Source organism: Lemur catta, chromosome 8, assembly GCF_020740605.2.
Source record: "Lemur catta isolate mLemCat1 chromosome 8, mLemCat1.pri, whole genome shotgun sequence".
Taxonomy (NCBI): Eukaryota; Metazoa; Chordata; class Mammalia; order Primates; family Lemuridae; genus Lemur; species Lemur catta.
Window position 1 is genome coordinate 38982558 of NC_059135.1, and position 23393 is coordinate 39005950.

The 23393-nt window shown below is 35.8% G+C and overlaps 1 protein-coding gene across 2 annotated transcripts in view; it reads right to left on the reverse strand.

Annotated features, from left to right (window-relative positions):
• The window catches only part of GLS (glutaminase), an 82660-nt gene extending 60105 nt beyond the window's left edge, over nucleotides 1-22555 (reverse strand). The window contains exons 1-5 of one of the 2 annotated variants that reach the window (XM_045559221.1): nucleotides 21923-22547; nucleotides 7490-7586; nucleotides 7016-7137; nucleotides 1890-2019; nucleotides 496-575 (exon numbers count right to left, since the gene is read on the reverse strand). In XM_045559221.1, the coding sequence (XP_045415177.1) occupies nucleotides 496-575; nucleotides 1890-2019; nucleotides 7016-7137; nucleotides 7490-7586; nucleotides 21923-22308 (815 nt within the window). In that variant the 5' untranslated portion in view covers nucleotides 22309-22547. Of the gene's footprint in view, nucleotides 1-495; nucleotides 576-1889; nucleotides 2020-7015; nucleotides 7138-7489; nucleotides 7587-21922 lie in introns of both variants that reach the window. The other variant, XM_045559223.1, reaches the window with a different exon arrangement.
• Nucleotides 22556-23393: the final 838 nt, after the last annotated feature.

The following is a 23393-nucleotide window of genomic DNA, read 5'->3' on the forward strand; positions in this document are numbered from 1 at the left end:
TTTGCAATTGACTTGTCATTTTGTAAATGACTGATGGATAATAGCATGCTATGCTGCACTGTCTTAACTCTCATGCTGTCATGCTAATCATATCAGGAACATGAGGAACAAAGATAATGACAGGATGGGTTACCAATGTTAAGGTGAGAAAAGGGGACTAATTTTATTAGTGGTCAGTTCATTAGAGAATAATGTCATGTTCTGAAAAGTCTGCTTTTGCTAAACCAATTTGTAACGCAGGTACATGAATAATATTCAACAAGACTACAACTGTGAGTATGATAGATGAAATGCCTCAGAAAACTTAGTATAAGGTTACTGTTTCAATTGAGTTAAAAATTACATTAAAATATAAGGTAATTTATTTACCTAATTGAAATTATGTCACGTTAGGACTAATTTTCATTACAAAAGATGGACTTTTCTACGTCATGCTCACTATTATGCAAAATTTAAAGCTTAGAGTTGGTTTTCATAGATTTGAAATAAACTTACCTCTGTCCATCTACTGTACAAACAGACACACCCCACAAATCAGGACTGAATTTGGCCAGTTGAGGAATATAATCTGCAACCTATCAAAAATATTAGAAAGAAATTAGCAGATTTAAGATAAGCAAATAACACATTTTCTTCTACCAAAAAAAAATTCTTGTCTCAATTTAGCTTCTACCAATGACATCAGTTATTTTAAAACACTCAGTGGCTATCTTTTATAACAATGTTCATGAAAACTAAGGACACGACAGATTATGATGAGATCTAAAGTGACTTCTTTCAGTCTCTATTACTCTGTTTGCCAGTGCATTCTTTCTTCCTAAAAAAGCAGAGTATGAAGGAAGAACTGGGATTTGACTCTTTTTTTTAACAGAAAAAAGTAAAAAACTTCTTTAATTGGGGTTATGGGTACTGGTAGGGTTTCACTACCTAAAAAATTAGAAATCAGATATTTAAAAATAAGAAATAAGTATTTAACACAAAAATATCATCAAGAGCTTATACAATTGACCTTTGAACAATGCAGGTTTGAACTGTGAGAGTGCACTTCTACGCAGATTTTCTTCCATCTCTGCCACCCATCAGACAGCAAGACAAACCCCTCCTTTTCCTCCTCAGTCCACTTAATGTGAAAACTATGATGAAGACCTTTATAACTAACAATCTACTTCCATTTAACAAATAGTAAATATGTTTTCTCTTCCTTATGATTTTCTCAATAACATTTTCTATTTCTTGCTTTATTTTAAGAATACAGTATATAATAAAAATAATATACAAAATGTGTTAATCGACTGTTAATGTTATTGGTAAGGCTTCCAGTCAATAGTAGTTATTGGTAGTTAAGTTTTAAGGAAAGCAAAGTTGTATCTGGATTTTCAATGGCATGCATAGGGGCTCAGCAGCCCTAACCCCTGTGTTGTTAAAGGGTCAAATATTAATATATTATACTAAAGCTACCCAAAGTTAAAATAAAAGAAAATAACTTTCCATATGGAAATTAAATAAAATAGCTCCTGGTATTATTTAGAGGATTTTTAAAACTAAAACCATTTCATTTTATGTTCAAGGATATCAAACCGGCAGAAATTCTCAATAAGGTTTCTTTTTTATTAATTAAAAGCCACCCCAATCATTTGAAAATCAAATTTTGAAAAAATTCTTAAACTTAGATTTCTTTTTAGCCAGAATAACAATTAAAGTTAAATATTTTAAATATTTTAAAAGCACTAAATCCAGTGGCTTCATTTAACTTAAATTGTTTAAGCAAGGCTAAAGTGTTTTCTTTAGCAAAACACAAGAAAACTACACAATTTTACTCTCTGGACCTCAAATGGAGCTGAATTTATTAAATGACTGGGCTAGGAAAATATGCACATCAAAAGCGTTACCTTTCCTCCAGACTGCTTTTTAGCACTTTCATATAACTCATCGATGTGTGAGGTAAAAGACATAAAGTCAGGAATGACAAACTTTCTTCTAAAGGCTTGTGTCAACAAAACAATGTTGCTTTGAACACATCTGTGAAATGTGAAAGAAGAAATTAATAGATTCGGTGCCTTTCAAATTATTAGTGCTTGGTAGTAACAGTACTAATTAAGAAAATATTAACCCAATATTTAAACAAGAGAGAAACTTATCATTTTATAAAATTAGATTCTATAAATTATACTACTTCTACAGTATTTTCTTTCCTTCCAGCAGTCTTTCATGTAGTTGCTCACAAGCTGTTGAACATGTTACAGAAAAACATTAGATGTGCCTAAAAATTGCATCGAAGATTAAAATGACAAAGTATTCCACCAGGTTTAAGTATTAATACCATATGAAAAAAGTTTCTTACTCTACCCAGAGTTGGTAAACATGACATCTGGTTAACAAAAATCAGACTTCAATACGTCATGGCTGAAACCCTGTTCATTTTTTTTGATCACATAACCTCAGAAACATACCTATAGAATTACTACTTAATATTTCACAGACGAACTGAACATCTTGCATGTTAACATATTTTTCCTAAATTATATTTTGAAAAATATGCATTTCTAAGTTTAAAAATCGAGATAAAATCAACTTTGTTTAGTAAGACTAATTTATTAAATGAAATGTGTGTTAAAATGCTTGCAAAAATAAAGTATAACTTTAAATAAAATTTCATAAAGTAATATAATAGTTAATTTTACATTATTTGAGTCAACAAAATGTTAAGTTATGTAATTTTATTTAATGTAAGATATGTAATATATATAATATGCATATCTTACATAATGAAACAAATATGAAATAAAAACATTTCAGTGTTAACTATTTTAAAAGACTTGGTAAACCAAGTGGATGGCATAAAATCTAATGATTTGAACCAATATTCTGCTTTGTTCTAAAAAGTATTTAAGCCAGGCACGGCAGCTCACACCTGTAATCCCAGTATTTTGGGAGCCCAAGGCAGAAGGATCACTCAAGGCCATGATTTCGAGACTAGCCTGGGCAAGAGCAAGACCCCATCTCTATAAAACATTCAAAAATTAGCCAGGTGTGGTGGTGTGCGCCTGTAGTTCCAGCTACTTGGAAGGCTGAGGCAGGAGGAGCGTTTGAGCCCAGGAGTTTATGGTTGCAGTGAGCTGTGATGACACCACTGCACTCTAGCCCAGGCAACAGAGTAAGATCCTGTCTCAAAATAAATAAATAAAAATAAATAAAAATGATGTAAACCAGAAAATCAATATTCACGTAACCTCAAAGAAGAGTTTTATAAATAGATTACAGTCAACCATATACTCTAAGCTTCTTAAGATAGTCTCAGTAACTCAGTAATAAGAGTATTGAATTGATAAAGGAAGACTTGCTAAACATGGCTGTCAAGCCATAATAGCCATTACAGTAAGTCTTAAGGGTAAGCCCTTAACAGACAAAAAAATCAAATGCTGATAGTTGAAGTATTAAAGTCAAACCATTACTACAGGAAGTTATTGATGTAACTGGATCCTCACAAGTAAGCGATGTGATATTATATGTGCAGCCTCTTTGGGAAAGAAAAAAAAATTGTTGTTTTTAAAAAAGTAACTAAGAGTTTCAAGTACTAATCATCCTGTTTAATCCTCAAAACATCAACACTTTGAGAAAGTTTTCCCCACTTTACAGATAAGAAAATGAGACTCTAAGAGGTTGAATAACTTACACCAATCATAAATGGAGAAATAAAAAAGTAGATGCTCTACTTTCTTATTTAGTCTGTGGTATATGAGAAGATTTTAAATCTCAGCATTTTAATTCAAGTTGCTCTAGATGAAACATCAAATTAAAGTGCAGGTTTTACATTTTAACTAAAAATTCAGAATAACACATATTCACTTGTTCAATGTAAATTAGCACATAAAAATGAACCTAATTTTAAATTAGGCTTAAAATAAAATCCTAATAGAAATAGCTATTATTTCAGTGATAAGGATCTCCCATTATAACATTAAAAAATTATAGTCCTAATTTCCATTAACCTATAACTGTAGTATTAATTAACATCCCAGAGCTAAGGTAAATATTTACTTCAATAAACTTTGAAAGTTTTCTGATAATTTCAATGTTAATCTAAAAAATATTACCATTACTTTAATATTTATTAGTTAAAATGTTTCAAATAGTTTTTAAAATCCAACTTGCAATTATCAGAGCTGCCAAAGATATACACCTAAGAACACCTTTTGCAGAGAAAACAAAATAGAATTCCTGATCTTAAATCAGTATTTATATCAAATCAAATCTACTTCCTCATTTTTCAAGAAGTTATAAATGACAAAATATGAGAACTACCAACCAAATTTAAATTATTAACCTACTACTAACTAGTTAATTATTCAAAATTAATCAGCACTTTTAAAAGGATTTATAATTAACAAAATTGTGCGGTCAGTGAAATGTTGAGGTTTTTTTGCCCTAGCAGAAGGTGCTGGTAAAGCTGTGGCACGAGCCTTCTCTGGTAAATTAACAAGGCTGACAAAGGCAATCTTACCTCTCAGAAGAGTGCCTAACTGCATACTGATGAGTATTCCAAATAGTAAGGTTTTCCTCGGGAGTTATTTTAATATAGATCTCATGAGTTTAACTAGAAAATTAGAAGTCATATAAAATGAACTCTGAGAAGGAGGTACTTATGCTTTACAGCAAGTTACATCTTTCTCTGTGCTTTGTTCAGTTTTCTTATCTGTAAACTGGGAATAATCATTTTATTTCCTTCTTAAGTGTTTATGACTAAAAACTATAATGCACATCAATGTTTTACAAAATAGTTCTCATATATAGTTTTTCATTAATAAAACATAATATGAAATTTTTTAGAAAATCAAACATACAAATGCAAAGACGACTGTTCACTTTTTTCCAAAACAAAAAAGACCAAAAATTATGACCACACATAAAAATAGCTCTAATACCTATAAGGCAAAAAATTCATGAATAGATAAAGGATTAGTTTTCAACAAAAATTTTTTTTACTTCTGTTAGTTTTAAGGATTATTAGCATTAAAAACAACTATCTAAACAGGTACAGGCAGTCTCCAACTTTCAAATAAATATGCTTAGAACTCATTTTCCCATGTTAAAAAAGAAGTCATACATAATAGCTCTTTCTCAGATTATCAACAAAGGCTAAATATATTAACCCACAATGTATTTTAGGTAAAGTATCAACACATTGCTTCAACTAAACCTACCCACCTTTATAAATTATTTCTCTAGAAAAATGAATTCCTTGTTTTAATATCTCCTCCCAGCTGTATGGAGGTGAGATAGTTTATTTCTGGTAACACTAACTATATAACTTCTTATATTTGAAAATAAAGAAAGAACACCTCTGGAGCAATCACCTTTCCAGGTGACCTGAAAAGGTTAATAGCTAGAGGTTCTGAATCACCTGATTCTACATAAAAAGAGAAATAATTATGCCTATAGACTTGTACTTTTCCACTATCTGCTCATATAGACCATTAAGCATTTGTCAAATTGGAAACTGCTTGTATTACAATCATAGATCTTTTAAAATTCAGATTAGTGTTCAAAACAATAGTAATTATTGTCTCTTGATATAATTGTAGGCAGAAAATTTTATGATTGTGGTTTCCTGGCTTCATAATCGGAGTATTTAAATTGCTTTCAATTTCATATTTAAACATAACAACATGTTTATAAAGCACAAACATTTTAAAAAGTATTAAAAATGTGTAAAATATTGCTTCCACTTAAAATTCCAAAGCAGCTCCCCTCCTGATTATCCATAGATCTACCATTTCCCTGACAACTTCTTTCAGAGATTCGCCAAAATAACTCCCCCAGAAAGCACCATAAGCAAAATACTTTGCACAGATAGTCCATGAACACTAATAATAAAATAATCCTACTGAAAAGGCACAAATAAGTCTAGAAATGATTTTTTTCCCACCACAAAAAAGCAGGTTTTGGAGACTCAAAATTGCAACATGGGCCTAATACCTAAACAAACTTCTGTCAGCTGAGTTATTAACAAAACCAAGCACATCCTGGTGAAAAGATAAGAATCCAAAACTGTCAGCAGTGCTTCACAGCATGCCAGGAAACTTCAGAGAACCTCAGTTAAATACTTGTACCTTAAATGACTTAATACTCCAGGACATTCCCAGGAGATATCTAGAACATATCATCCAATCCCCAAAAGAAAAGAAAATAAATACATGCATACATACAAATAAACATCAAAGTAGATGCAGAAATTCTTTGGATCCACCTCAACCTAAGCCTATGGTCTGGAAAAAGCCAATGTCTTATAGTAGTGTTTACAGTTTTAGACTAGTTTCCACTTAAATGTTAGTAGTTTAAAATACTATTTGACTCTTTGGGATTCATTACAAACATGTTGTCTATTAAATCTTTAAGTATTCAAACTAACAGGAACACATTAATGAAGATAAATAATAAACAGATACACAAATATAGGAATATAAAAATAAATATTCTCATTCAACCAAATCAAGGCTTTAATCTCTAAAGTTGTCTTTAATTAACTGTTTTGAGAGAAATGAAAATAAGCAATAGCCTATGTCTGAGGAGAGGAGAGAAACAGACAATCAGATATATAAATCTGAGGAATACAGGGCTGTCTAAAGCCCTCTCATTTTATGATGTCATCTAAGTCACCTTGTGGAAAAGAACTAGAGACTATGCTGAGAGAGCCTGCAAGACACGCAGATGAATTGGAGATCAATAAAAGCAATGACAGGAAAAAGGGTATGCTCTACTCAAACTGAATGCAATCTCCAGGTACTGCAAATTGGATGCTAAATTTCCTTAGAACAGATTTAAAGAAAGCATACTCTTAGCCCAGTGAATTATAAAACATTAATGTGCACCAAGTTCTTCAAACAAATGATGTTTATAAATCCCTTTTTTCAGTTACATAGAAAGCACTGGCCTTCAAAGATGCAATTTTGTTTTAAAAGCAAAATCACCATATAGCATAGCAAATCACCATTAAAGGTTTGGCAGAAATTTTTACTTTTTAAAAAGATCTTTGTCTAGCATGACACCATCTGATGTTGTTTGAAGAGTTAATCTTAACATATCCATACACTCTTTCAACCTGGGATCAGACGTTCGCAATCCTGTAGATTTGAGTGCCTGTTTTTAAAAAAATAAGAATTTGTAAATATACAGTGCAAATAATGTATATGCTTATTCCAACTACAAGTTTTTATTCTTGTATATAATAACTTCTACCCAAGAACATGTATATGGCATTTTAGTGTCACTATTACCCACTTTCTGGACAAGTTTCTCAATGTTTCTTTCTTTTTCTTTCACTGATTACCTTGAAATGAGCATGATAAAAATTTGAAAACATAGTAAGAGAAACAGTGTCAGTTAGAATCTACATGTCAGGTGACCTTTTAAGACTACGTTTCAATAATACTGTGTATTGATTTAATATTATGGTTTTTTAAAGTTAAGATAGAAAAATATAAAAACTTACTGTAATAAATTTATGAACAGGTATCTTCTCTTGTCCTTCTGCAATTGTATAGAAGAGCAGATCTTCCAAGCTAGGTAACAGACCCTGTTTTATTTTACTAAAAGGGTAGAAAGAATACAAAATTAATCCTTGTGAACATTCTAATGGATTTTAACAAAGTCCATTATTAAATAATCATGAAACTAGACTATAGCTAAGCTGATCTACTCATCAAGACTAGTCAAAATAAATGCTGATTTACCAAAATTATATCAGTACCACTACAAATCACACTGAAAAACAACCAAAAATCAATTCACTAATACATAGATTTTAATAGCAGGTTTTGAAATCCTGGCAACCGACTCTAGTTGTGCTAATGCATAGTCATCTGCTATGGTGATGCCTTCCTAGACAACCCAGTACAATTACCCAATACTGATTATAGAGCCCAGCAAATGTTCAGGTAAGAGTCAACACTTTGTTCAGTTGTTTTTGTTTTAACATAGTGACTATATTTATATATTATTCAAATAGTTAACCTGATTACAAAATCTAGGAGAGACAACAACTAACTATTGGACAGTAGTTAAAATCAAATGCACAAGTTCTTGAAATCCTGGCTGTAATACTAGCTGTGTAACCTTGGGTAAAGTAATTAACCTTTCTGTGATCCGGTTTCCTCATTTGAGAAATGGGATAATAGTGCCTACCTCACAGGGTTGTTGTGAGGATCAGATGACTCAATACAGTCAATATCTTTAGAACACTGCCTGGCAGAGAATAAGTAGTCAGCTGATGGTAGTTGTAGTTATTATTTCTAAAATTATCTAGGTTTATATATACCAGTCAGCTCTTTGCATCCTCAGATTAAACCAACAGCAGATCAAAAATACTCAGGGGAAAAAAACAAAAAATAAAATATAATAATACAAAATAATACCAAAAAAAGATAACTATTTATATAGCATTTACATTGTATTAGGTATTATAAGTAATCTAGAGATGATTTAAAGTATACAGGAGGTTATGTGTAGTTTATATGCAAATACCATGCCATTTTATATAAGGGGCTTTAGCTGTGGGGATCCTGGAACCAATCCTGCCACAGAATCAGGGACCATGAAAGACTATACAGATCAAATTCCACAAATAGTAAAGACTATTAAAACAAAAATTTTACCATAAAAAATACATTAAAATCTTAATTAACTAAACTAGTATAACAATAAGATGCTGTGATTAACCAAACTTTTTTTTTTTTTTTTGAGACAAGAGTCTCACTTTGTTGCCCAGGCTAGAGTGAGTGCCGTGGCGTCAGCCTAGCTCACAGCAACCTCAAACTCCTGGGCTTAAGCGATCCTACTGCCTCAGCCTCCCGAGTAGCTGGGACCACAGGCATGTGCCACCATGCCCGGCTAATTTTTTTTTGCTATATATATTTTTAGTTGGCCAGATAATTTGTTTCTATTTTTAGTAGAGACGGGGTCTCACTCAGGCTGGTCTCGAACTCCTGACCTCGAGCGATCCACCCACCTCGGCCTCCCAGAGGGCTAGGATTACAGGCGTGAGCCACCGCGCCCGGCCTTGATTAACCAAACTTTTAAACAAGAAAGGAATTTTTTCCTATTCATTGAAAAGCTTTCAAGTAAACAAACTATAAAGAAGCTGTTAAATATCTTTTTTTTTTTTTTTTGGCTCTGTAAGTAAAAATAACACATTTCATTATTCTAAACATCAATGACTTTCATTCATATTACGGTGATGTTACAATGATTACAAATCTAAACCAGACAAATCCCCTCCCTACCTATCACTATTTATTAAAATGGCAGAGAGAAATATATACATAATGTATGTATATATGTATGCACATATGTGTGTATATAAAATATTCAGGAGAGGACTTGTATTTCAAGAAAGCAAGAGAGAATATGAGAGACAAAAAAGAGAATAAACATTTTCCTAAATTAAATTTAGAACTTAATATAGTCAATTCTGGACTAGTCATAGGTATGATGGCAACTTTCATAGAAAAATTATATATATTACTTTTGTTAAAAAAAGAAAAGCAGAAGTCTGTTTAAAATTGCATTTTTATACAGTTGAAAAGAGATTTCTAGATGTCTAAATGTTTCTTGGATTACCCAAAGATTATATAACAGTTCTGTCCTGTAATAAGACCACATGTATTTAATTATTTCCTAATATAATTGCTCCCCAAACTACTATCAGTAATCCATATATTTCTATCTTAAAAGACAATAGAATATAGAGTTGGTTCACAAAGCATGTACATGTACACATACACATATAAAATTTCTCAAAGAGAAACATTAAAATTGGCATATCATTTGTATTTGTTTTCAAAACTGTTAAAGTAACTTTTGTTTTTAAAGTCCACCTTAAAATACATGAATGTCACACCAATGTTTTTAAAAAACTAATACACAGGATTACCATCTAAAAATTTAATGACAAATCCTGAAATTATTCCCTAAAAGTATTTTTGCTTTTAGATAATTTTTTAATAATAATAGCTAAAATTTATTGATCACATATTTTAGATACTGTGCTAGGTGTTTTACATGCATTGTAAGTTAATTCAATGGCTTTATGACAGAGGTACTATTATAATACTATCCCAAATATAGAATGATTTCTTATACACAGAAGCACAACAAATTTATTATAATATTTGTTGAAAAAAATGAATAATTCTATCCCTAATTCACAGATGAGGAAACAGAGGCTCAGAGAGGTTAAGAAACTTCCCAAGGGGTTGCACAGCGGCAAAGATGGATTTGGAACCCTGTTTCTTTGAATCCAAGCTATTTACCGCTACACTATACTGACTTTCTAACTTACTAGCTTGTTATTACCTTTATAAGGTACAAACAAGTTTTCTAGGTCTTACCCTGAGCTAATACCATTAAACAGAGTTCAACAATACTGATGACCTAATATTTATTTAAAGAAAAATTGAACCAGCTGTCAAAAAATCAGTGGATAATAACATACCAATTATTTACAGAAAATGGTCTGTCAGATAAACTTCAGATGGTAGTAGTTTTATCACTTTAAAAAACTGCAGAATAAGCTTTCTATGTATTTATCACACCAGTAAATGGTATTTGCTTTGCCTAAAAGCTATGTAAATAACATAAAATATACACTTCTTTAGCTTATGGTACATAGTGCAAAAAAAAATTAAAATGACCTTGTTATTGCCATAGCTAGCAAAGAAGATAAATATTTACTTGCTTTTAAACAAAAAACTAATTTTTATCCATAGGAGAAAGAATTTAAGCCATCCCTAAAAAATAAGCTCACAAAATAGTCAAAACTGATAAAAAGAAATTACTACCTATCTTAACATTTAAAAGCTCAGATCCTGATCTGAGAATAAGTTGTCTTCAAAACAGTCTGGTAAACAAACATACACAAATATTCTCCTCAAACTTTCAAAAAGGTAGAAATTACTCCAAAGATATTTCATGCCTTAACACCCTTTTTCTCTCCCCAAATTTAGTATGGCATTATGGCGTTACTTCACAATAATAATGTATTTTGCTATTAAAATTCAAAAGCTAAAAACTATAGTTTACAGTAACTATATAGTAATTGGGAAATCCTTCAGAAGTATTTAAATTTTAATGACAAAAATAGATTACAGCAGGCTTTCAAATCTTATCATCAACAATTACTGATAAACCCAAGTCAGCCCTCTAGACTCCCTGGAGGGAAAAACAAATTGATTATGATATTCAGCAACTAAAACAGGATATATAGAGAAGATAATTCAAAGAAAAATCCTTGTTTTGCACCTTTTTAATCTTTCCCCAACTTTTACTCTCTTTTCCTTTCTAATTTCTGCCTTTAAGATCCTTTTACGACCATATTGGTCCTACCTTTCTCTACTTTAGACTCACAAAATAACTGCCTAAAAATAATTTTTTTTTTTTTTTTTTTTTTGAGACAGAGTCTCGCTTTGTTGCCCGGGCTAGAGTGAGTGCCATGGCGTCAGCCTAGCTCACAGCAACCTCAAACTCCTGGGCTTAAGCTGATCCTACTGCCTCAGCCTCCCGAGTAGCTGGGACTACAGGCATGCGCCACCATGCCCGGCTAATTTTTTATATATATATTTTTAGTTGGCCAGATAATTTATTTCTATTTTTAGTAGAGACGGGGTCTCGCTTTTGCTCAGGCTGGTCTCGAACTCCTGACCTCAAGCGATCCACCTGCCTCGGCCTCCCAGAGGGCTAGGATTACAGGTGTGAGCCACCGCGCTCGGCCTGAAAATAATTTTTTTAATAAAAAAAAGACAAATCCCATGTACTTAACTATAACATGCACATCATGTCAGGCATTTTTTACAGTCTAGAAGGAGAAATAGAAGACATGTACATATGAGGAATTACAGGAAAGGAGCTACAGGATCCAGTCATTGGAAAATACTTCATGTGGGCTAAAAAGCTAAAGCTTGTTTAGAAGAGGTGAAATCTGAGCTAAACTTGAAAGATGGGTAGGAGCTGGCAGAGAAACAACAGAAGGGCATTTCTGGTAAACAGACCAAAAGGATGAAAGTAAGCATTCACTGGGTGTTTATAAAGAATAGCAAACAGCTAGAGCATAAGATGTATGAATTAAGGTATCTGTTTCTATCTATAAGCTATTTTATTATAGATACCTAATTTTCAGGGTTGAGAGAGATTTATATATATCAACAGATAAACGAGGAGAGTACCCTCCAAAAAAATATACGAAGTTTAAATTCAGGACCAACTTCTCCAACATGAAAAGAGGCACTGTCTTTGCTTACTCTACTGACCAATCAGTTTGCCCATACCAAAGGACAATTTCATACTCCTTAGTCTGGTATTCAGTTCCCTAAAAATTAGCTTTACACTATCTATTCCTAAATTATCCCTTATAATTCACCAATGTAACTGACTAGACTCACTGACCTATAAGTCCTGCTATCTCACCTTTATTTTTTTACCTATCATGCCTTCTGTTTATAACCTTCCTCTCCCTAAACCTTTAAGGTATCAATAATTATTCCAATTGTTCCACAAGATTTTGCCCAACCAGATTCTCTATACTCTTTAGCACTCACTTGCTGGCATTGCTGTTTTGTACTTTTCTTGTACAGGTTATTATGTGCCAAGCATTGGGGACAAAAATCAATAAAGTAAGACTGCAGTCTCTTAACAGAAGGAGAGAGAAGACTACAGCAATGTGGTATGTACTATGGTAGAAATGTAATAAAAAGTATTAGGAAGTATACTGATGAAGCATTTAATTATGCCTTGATAGGCGAAGGAAATCAACAGTTTCTAACTTGTAATTGGTAGCAATACTGCAAACTCATCTTTATCAGTTCAAAATCTCATAAATTAAAAACTCTATCAAATGAAAGGAGGAAAATGAAAAACAAATCTTTACTAAGAACTATGAAACAAACAGGGGAAAAAACTGAAAACCAACTGTACTGTTTTAGTTTGTTAAATATTATTTTTTATCATCTGATCTCTCCAAACTATAAACCTTTAAGGCTGGGGTGATGTCCATGTCTTTCTTTTTTTTTTTTTTTTTTTTTGCAACCCTGCATAACTCTTAAAACACATAGTATGGTACAGTAAACCTATAAGATAATCAAAAACTGTTTTTTCTCAACTGGGATAAAAAAATGAGGCCTACTAACAGAATACAAAAGTATTTACTAATTTTCTTACGTTGTATTTTCATTTAAGAATGATCCTTAAAAAGATATTTGAGGTTTTTAAATCAGTTTATCATTTTTAATTTAGAGTGCTCTGACTGATAGCAAATGTAAATTAACATCAGCAAATTAGCAGATTAAACCTGTCAGGCTGAAAGTTGAATTGATGGTGGCTAACCCTGTAAATACCATTAGCATATCAGAATAAATGTAAGTCTGACAAAGTGACAAATTCTGCTTTTCATCCAAGCAAGGTGATTTTACCCCAAGGCTAATTATTGGTGGAATTGAAAAAGAAAAACTCACATCTTTTAAGGCTTTATTGTTAAAAACAAAACAAAAACAAAACAAAAAACAAAAAAACTTTTACTTATCTTGTCTTATCTTAAAAGCCTATGAGGGAAATTAAGGTGGGTTAATTACCCCCAATTTACAGATGAACAAAGTCCAAAAATCAAGCAACATGTCCAATGGCACAAAACTCTTAAGTGGCTGTACCAGAATTAGTCTTATAAAGCTGGTGCTTTGTTCCTACTCCCAGACTCTTCCTGCTCTACCACATCAACTGTGCTCAGTCGTTAGCACTCCATTTTAGAAGGAATAGCTAGAGTTCACTAAGAATAATCAAAGATGAGGCTCTTTACCTATTGAAGAATTTCTAATCAAAATGCTAACAGGAGAATTACTTATGTTCGATGACTAAACTATTGGTCTGCTTTGTAAGCAAGAATGAGATTACATTAGAGATGCTGTTTTGATTAGACTTTATTAAAGAAATTTATTCAAGAGCAAGCCAAAGTAAAAAGCACAAAAGTCAGTTTCACATGAGGAAGTGGTCAGGCTGTCCGCATCAGCTGATAGTAGTTTGTCTCTGTGTGCACAACTTTAGAAGTTTAACCTAAGAGGCAGTCTGCCTGTCTCAGATGGGAAGACTAAGACCTGGGCAGATCAAGTCCATAATGTCCAACTCTGTTAGTCTTTCCAATAATACACTCCTGCAGCAGGATTTATTTATCCTTTAACAAACCATTCTAGTTGGAAAAATGCAGAGTGATTTCTGTCACTGCAATTACTTTGGTATCACTACAGATGACTTGTACAGAATAATTAAAATGTATAGGTAAAAGTTAATGAAAGGTAGACTTTAGCTACACCAAAGGAAAAACCAAGCAGCTCTAAAAATGGAATGGGCTGCCTTCTAAGGGAGGGAACACTCTCTTCAAATAAGTATTCAAGTAGAGATGAATAAGGACCTACAGGGAGTATAACAGAAGAGAAAAAAACAGTAGCCGGGGAAATGGGTTTGTAAGGTCTCTTCCAATCCTGAACCTAAAAAAATAATACAATATTATTAATCTGCTGATAAAAGATGAAAAAAAGAGAAAACAAAACAAGTCCTAATACTATATAAACTTGGTTAGGTTATTTAATATCTGTGGGTAGCTTATAAAATATGTAAATGAGGTAGAATTAGGTGTTCTTTAAAGTCACTCCCAACTCTAATTCTCAGTTTTTGAGTTGCTAAACATTGATGTCCTCCTAAATCTCTACATTAAAGTGAGATCATAGATTTTACTCACTCAGGACCTATACACCTTTATTTTACAAATAAGCTTATTCATATTCATCTGAGTTCTTAACACAAAAATTAAGGGACGTAATTAATGCTGCTGACTTACACACTTAAAGATAATGAGAATGGTAAATTTTACGTTATGTATTAATATATTTTACAATTTGTTAAAAAAATAAAAGCTAAGGGGAATTGGGTACAGAAGATGAGAGGGAGGGAGGATTGCTAAAGCAAAAAGGACAGAAGATGTAGCAACTGATATAAAATACAAAAATTCACATAAGAACAAACTCATTCAAAGTAGAACCAACCAGAGTACGAAAGAACTGCTTACAAATAAATATACCTTAGTGCAGGGTTACACAAACTACAGGAGGAGCCATCCCTTTTTGTAAATAATGTTTTGTTGGAAGACAGCCGCACCCATTCATTTACCTATTATGTGTGGCTGTTTTGCTATCACAGCTTACCTTAGCAGTTTCTAACAGAGACCAGAGAGCCCCAAAAGCCAAAAATATTTGGCCCTACAGAGAAAAAGTTTGCCAGCACTTGTCTTAGAACATCAATCACTGTAGTCAAACAATATAGTAGTGGTTCTTTATAATAAACATAAGTTGAACAAGAAATGTTAAACTCTCTTCATTACAATGTCTTAATAAGAGAAATAAGCAACATTTTCTAAAGAGACTTACACCAAAAATAGTTCAAAATTTTAAAAGTTTGATGTTTGAGGACAATAATGTGATTGGATAATGCTAATAAATAGGAGCTATAAAAATCCATTCATAATCTTTTCTCGTAATTTTTTTCAGTGTAATGGTGCTTTTTTTGCTATTCTTATATAACCACAAACAGGATATTGGGGTAGCAGACTAGGCAGCAGAATGGAGATTTACAAGTTCAAAATTTAACAGACGTGGTTCCTCTGATTTTAGAAGTTATATAATGTTTTCCACTATTTTAGAAGTTTCACACTCATAATGGAAATCTTAAAAGTAACTATAAGGAGGCAGGAAAAACAATCCTATTCTCATAAACCACAACTGCTAATGTCATTTTGGCTTATTTCCTTCTATTACTTTTTCTGAGCTTTTTTAAAAAAGCTTAAGATTACCTGAGATTAAACTGCATAGAAAATTTTATGTTTAACTTTTGGCCTAACATTACACTTTCTCATATCTCTTCAAAGTATTTGTATACATTTTAAATGACAAAATAAGAGACTCTCATATGTATGTACCATATTTTACTTAACCATCCCACTAATTGAACATAAATTTTTCTCCATTTTCCCCAGTGTGCATAACACTGTACCAAAAATATTAGGGAATAAATCTTTCCGCACTTCAGTTTGTTTGCCTAAATTCCTTAAAATGTATGAATAAGTTCTTCAAGCAGTTTAAAAATTGCTCTTCAGAAAGTGTGTACTCCCACCAAAAATCTAGTGAAGTACGCGTGTCACTCAAAATATTCTCATCAAGATGACAATTTTAAAATCTTCTTTAGAAGCCTGTACCAGAAATTAATAGACAAAGATAAAGTTCTAAATCCTGAAAGCTATCAACATTTTATTCATTATGCAACATCAACAATTCTATGTTTTGAAAGTAGTGCTTTTATTACAAACATTTCTTTAGAAATCAGTAAGCAATAACAAATGTTGCATACCAAGGAAAGGTTACTTCCAAAAGGAAGCCAAGGCATGTTAACATTTTGCTTCTACTGCTTTGTAGGTGCTCAGAAATCACCATGCACAGTCATACGCACTGTGTTTCATAACCAAAGCAATTTTACACCTGAGTAGATTCCAGGGTAAAACTGTACTAACAGTGTCTCTACCTGAAAGCTGTGTCCCTCATTTAGAGATATTAATAACTAGTAACTATTTTTACAAATACATCTGTCCACTCAGCTTTCTTAAGTATTCTTCTTTCTAGCAAACGACTTAAAGGTGAAAAGGCACCGACAGGCAACTATTACATAAAATATAACCTTGGCTTATATACGATTTAATATGATTGAGCTCCTTAAAGAATGCAAATTCTACAATTAGACTTCAGTTTCTATACTTGCAATTTTTCTTCACTTCAAATATCACCAGAAGGAACTACAGCCTTGTACTGATTTCTTGCAAACAATTTTTTAAAACTTGAAGAAAACCACAAATATCTTCAGCAAATTTCTTTGCAAGGTGACATTTATCTTTTTCAAAATAAAACAGTGCTCCTCCCCCCCCCACACACACACTTTTTTTTTTTTTTTTGGCTACATGTTGCCTTATAAAAAAGGATGAATTCTGTTTGGTAGTCACTTCCTGAATTAGCTGATTTTGAGGTAGGCAGACTTCTCCATGAAGCAGTAAAGTCTGTAAACAAGAAGCTAAAACTCAGAGTCTAAACCTCAGAATCTAATTCTTACTCTATCAAGTAAACTTCATCCAAATAATAAAATTAGTAGCTTGCAGTTTGTTAATTACAGATCATGGACAAATTTCTCAATGCATAATGGATGCACATAGTTTAATATAAATATTAGACCACCATAAATATTAGACCACCAAAAATGTTAGACATATAGTTAGTAGAACTTTTTCACTTGCTATTAAGTCAAAAATAAAACTTACTTACTGATAACTAAAACCTAGAAAAAATTTGTAATATTGAAGAAATGACAAATGAAATAACTGAGAGGTTGACTGAGAAACCCAAAGAAAAAATTAAATGTACTTTTAATCTTGCTTTTAGTTTAAATCAATTGTAAATATGTTAACTTTTAAAATTAAAGCAAACGCAATACTGAAGAATCATAAAAGCATTTGCCACCTATTTCAACAGAGGTTCAAAATTCCAAAATATATTACCTTTACCTACCAAATACAGACTCAACTTCATTATCAATACTGTTCAATCGACCCAATTCAATGTTTGCTGAAATGCATAAGTATTTAATCTTACTTTGAAATTAAATTCTCATAATATACAATGCAATGATTATCTTTGCCCCTCACTTTCCATCTATGAAGACTATGAACTACCAACACATAAAGCCATACTATCTGAAGCTAGATGAAATCATTTACTTAAACGTTTATTTTCAAATATATTTTAAATTATGCTTACTTATGTAATTAAAAGTATATATTTTTAAATGCCATAACTTCATGCAGATGTGCAAACATGCAATTACTGCATCATGGGAATGCAGTATTTAACAGATACTACCAAACTGTCCTCCAAAATAGGTGAACTATATGCCAGTGATTTGCAGGAATATTAAAATATATATTTTTTTAATTTTAAAAAATAGCTGAACTAATTTATACTCTACCAGCAATGCAAGAGTTTCTATTTCCCATACCTTACCAATCATTTAATTTAATATCTGCCAACTGACAGGGGAAAAATGATCTCACTGTTGCTTTAATGGAATGTATTCAATACTGCACCCTATATGAGCTACCTATTTTCTAAAAAAGCATACATATGCTGAGATCCAGCCTAATCTCTCTACTATATATCTCTCTTCCTTTTTTTTTTTTTTTTGAGACAGAGGCTCGCTTTGCTGCCCGGGCTAGAATGAGTGCCGTGGCGTCAGCCCAGCTCACAGCAACCTCAAACTCCTGGGCTTAAGCAATCCTACTGCCTCAGCCTCCCGAGTAGCTGGGACTACAGGCATGCGCCACCATGCCCAGCTAATTTTTTCTATATAGATTTTTAGCTGTCCAAATCATTTCTTTCTATTTTTGGTAGAGACGGGGGTCTCACTCTTGCTCAGGCTGGTCTCGAACTCCTGACCTCGAGCGATCCACCCACCTCGGCCTCCCAGAGTGCTAGGATTACAGGCGTGAGCCACCGCGCCCAGCCTCTCTCTTCCTTTTTAATTAAAAAATAAAATCCCCTAATAAAAGACTTAAAAATGTCCCTTTCACCCCCACCCGTCAGACTCTTCCTAGGGACTCTTCACTAGGGACAGATACTTCTGGGTTCTACAGAAGTTAAGCATGACATGCTTGACAGAGAAGAGACAAGCACGATAAAAACGTCCATGTTGGGCAAACATTGGCATAAAGGTTAATCAAGACTTTTGAATGCCGTAACATAGTCTGTGACTTTGATATAATGCTCATTCCAGTTCACGTTGGTTTTCTGGAAGAAGAGTAATAACGAACTTTAAAATTAATCTCAGTAGTATGAAAAACAGATCAAATTAGAGAAAACAATGGATAAAGGGGTACAAATTTTAAATCTGAAGTCATCAAAATATGTAGAGATAAATGTGAGAACAAAGCTTGGATTAAGAAATGAAGTAATACCAGTACAAATGTGGGTATCACAGCTGAAAGATGGGATATGCTGTTGAGAAGGTAAAGAAGTGGGAAAGGAGCAAAGGCCTCAGCCTCAGGGTTTACACAGTGAGGAAATCCAAAACGAGCCAAGAGAGCAGAGAGCACAATTTTAAAAAGGAAGAAAGTCAAGCAAAGATGGTTTTCAAAATGACAGAATGAATGGGAATAAAATTAAATACGACTGCGACAGGAAAAACTAAGCAAAGATCATTAGATTTTTCTATATAGTATTAAGATGTTCATCACAGAATCTTAATCTAAACCACCCTGAAGTTGTATGATATAGACAGTATAGTCCAGGGTGACACTGGTTCAAAGAATTTGTGGAAAAAAGGTAAGTAGATAACTTGCTTACTTCCCACTTCCTTCCAGAATAATAAGGTAAATAAAATATAGAATCAGAACCAAGAAAAGGAGGGAAAGCAAATATCCTAGCCATGTGAACTAATGCAATTGCTGTGGTTAAGCATTAAATTTACTCTGACCTTATTTACCAGCAGGACAAAAAGGTAAACGGTGCAAATCACGTAGTCTCATATAAGAGAGAGGTATAATACAATAATTTCTCACAAAAAACTTTTTTCTGGAAACTAAAAATAAAAAATAAAAAATAAAATTTCAGGCTCCATGTGCGAGCCTGAAATTCAAAGGCAAATTTCTTTACCAGGCTTTACAACAAATGAAGAAGCAATTTTATTCTCCTTTATTTAGTAAACAGTTACATAACATGTAACATATGCTAAACATCATTCTAAACCTTTTACAAAATGTTAACTCATTTAGTTTCCACGTGGCTATTTCCTTTAATAATACTCTATAAAATCTGGCAGAGTGCTGAGTGAGTGCTGGCATCCCAGGTGGACTACTGATTGAAGGATGACCTGTGCTTTGGAGGCTGAGCATTATAAAGGATAACAGGATCAACTGGAAGCTTATCTCCCAGGATAAGAGAAATGTTTGTCACATAAAGGTAAAATAGAAGGTGCCAAAGGAAGAAAGCTACATTTGGAAACCAGATCACTCAGAAAACAGAAACTTTAACCAAATTAAAATGCTTGCTTTCTCTACAACCTTGAGGCCATTATTAAAGCATGATTTCCTATTAAGAAGACAATGAAACCGGAAATTTCTGGGCAACAAGTAAATCACAAAAGTAGCCCAATTTCCTATTTGACAAAAGAGGAAAAAAAGAGGGGCATGAGATCCACTGAAGAGACACAAGCTTGAAGACATGGTTTTACTAAAAAGCAGTTCCTACACAGTAGCCTTTAAGGATAACTTTTAAATGATAGTAATTGCATTTTGCAATTCTATAACTCAGGGCACATGTATTCAAACCCTTGTTACGTGACTGGTAAACCAGATAACATTAAAGTAAAAGTGAGTCTCAGATGAGACTAAGCACAATTCCAGTCCCTAAAACATCAGAGAAAGGTACAAATTTAACAACTCTAGCTTTTTAGAATTTGAAGGGATTTCAGCCATATAACTCAAGATATTAAATAACCTGCCCATGATCATGAGGCTACTTTGTGGCACAAAATCATCTTTACAGAACACCACAAATTTTGCCCATCATCAAGTGGTTTTTTTAAAACAACCTTTTTCATTCTGGGAAAACAACTTTAACTTGGAAAGTTCTAGAAAGGTCCCAACTTGAATTACAGGAAACATCAAGCAGGCCTGAGATTGAAATTGTAAGAATCACACTTTCAGTCTGACTTAAGAAACTCTAGAGCTGGAAATATAACAGAAATAAAAGGGAGGCAAAACTGGTCACATAGCATCAGCGTACGAAGTCAGAAAAAATAATAGGGTATAGTGAAAGCAGCCAGGTAAATTTTTTACCTGTATTGAGAAAACAAAGTTTGTCCATTTATATTACACAAGACAAAAATATTCAAGAAACTGCTTCCCATGTTGTTTAAGAAAAACCAATTTTGCTTTGAGACTAAACTGTGCTATACACATACAGGATGAGTCACCATCCTATTACAATTAAGTCACAAAACCTACTTAACTCAGATTTTTTCACTGAGTTGGTATTTTATGTCACATCCTATCTTGGCTATTTGACTTTTATTTTTAAAAATCTGTCCATCTCATGGAATACATCAGTCAGGCCAAAGCTGGACCCCGGTGTAAACAGGTGGTCTGTACTGCGTGCCCCATCTTCTCGGCCACATGACCCTATTCCTCCTAATCTCACTTCTGAAGCATTATTTCCGGTGCCCCAGATGGCTGTACACACGCCTGAAGGAGCCAACCCAGAAACATAAAGATTACTCTGCCACATCTGGCTTCCAATGGGATGATGGCAGAGACCTGGGGAGGGCAGGCAGAGCGGAAACTCCAGCCTGGAAAAGCGGCAACTCGGGAAGGTATGGGCTCTGCTCCAGGCCCGACTCCCAAATGTCACTCGGTGGAGATGTAGCTGTGGCATCACCCACGAAGGGCTGGGGCGGGTGACCAGACTCTGCAGCTGCGAGCGGGGGAGCCGAGCACGCGGCGCGGGCTGGGCAGCCACCGAGGCCAGAGACGGGCCAGACGGGCCCCTCCGGCCCCACAGCGGCCCCACCCGGGCGACCTGCGCCGGGGGCGGAGTAGGGAAGTGGGGGCCCGGCGGAGGGGCGCGGGCGGGGAAGGCGCGGGCGGGGCCGGGCCTAATCACATGGCGCAGACGGCGCAGGCCGCCCGGCATCTCTTTCTTTCCTTTCTAGAACCTCGGCTCCCATCCCACCCCACCGCGGACACCCCAGGGCCCGGGCCCCGACCGGAACGAGGCCTCCTCTGCCTCGCGGAGACACTCACTTTTCGCCTGCGGCCACCAGCTCTTTGCCCTCGCTGTTGGCGAACGCGTCCGTCTCCCCGGGACTGTCCTTGGGGCCGGGCGCCGGCGGGGCAGCGGGTGGCGACGCCCCGGGCTGCGGCTGCGTGCCCCCCTTGCCCAGCTCCTGCAAGATCTCCGAGGGAGAGCTGGACAGGCCCCGCGCGAGGGGCCGCGCCGGCCGGCCGCCTCCGCCCCACCACGGGTGGAGTCGCGCGGCGGCCGCCGGGCCCGCGGCCGGGCGGCCCCCGCCCGGGGGATGCCGGCACAGGGTGACCAGGGGCTGTGCCCGCCTCAGAGCCGCGCTGACGGCGGCGGGCGACCGCAGGAGCAGGTCCCGCAGCATCGCCGAGCCTCTCAGCCGCATCATGCCGCCTGGTCCGTCAGCGCCCGCTCGACAGGGGAGGATGCTCCAGGCGTGGGCGGCCGCTTTCCTCAGGGAACGCGGTCTGTGGCGGTGCGGTGAGATGACAGAAGAGGAAAAGGCAGCGACGTGGGTGTGGTTTTAGCTCCGGCTCCCGCAGCCGGCGCCACCGCAGTTCCCAAGGCCACCCGCGCGGGACCAGTCCTTCTCACACCGCCGTGGGCTCCGCACTGAGGCTGAAGCGCAGGGGAGGGCTGGAGACATTCCGCGCTTACCCACCCGGGGGCGGGACAACGCCGGCGGCCTGCCCCTTTTGCCCGCTCCGATTGGCTCAGACCCTCGACCTCTCTTGCAATTGGTGATCGAAGCAGTCAAATCTCTCTCAGCTCCGGGTGCGCGGAGAGTCGGGCGGAGGACCGGCGGGGGGGGCGGCGGGGGGGCGGGGAGAGGAGTCAAACTGACGTGTGAGGCTGGTGAGCCAGGCCTGGCTCCCGAGCCGCCGGTTTCCTCACGCCGCGCCAGCCCCGAGGCTACCCTAGCTCGGTTCTCGTCATTTGTGAAGTGGATGAACTGCTTCTGGACTCTGGAGCCTCGAGCTGTTGGAGAGACTAATGGGCGGGAGCCCCCACAGCCGAGGGCTGTGAGGTCGGCGGGGTTGGCCGAGGCCGGCGTCCGGCCGGGCCGTCGGAGTTGGGCTGGTCCCAGCGTGCGTCTGGCCCGCAGCTGTCCCGTCACGGCGAGGGCAGCTCCTCCGAGAGCCGCGGTCTCGCGAAGGCGGCCCGGGACGAGCTTCAGCTCTCTCCCAAATGTAGCCTTTGCCTGAAACTTTCCATGGTTGGCTACCACCCAGATGTGAAGTGTTTTGGAAAAAATGAGTGAAATCCTTTCAGCTATGCGACTTAAGCCATTTGGAGGGTTGAGGTGGAGGGAGGGCGAATGGAGGGGGGGGACCAGAATACGACAGCTTTTCTTTTTAAAAATTATTTTTTTAAAAATATGTACACCGATATTTCAAAAATATTTTTGAACAACAGTGATTCCAATAATGCTAGTTTGCATGAAGGCAAAATTGTACATACTTTTCTAAAAAC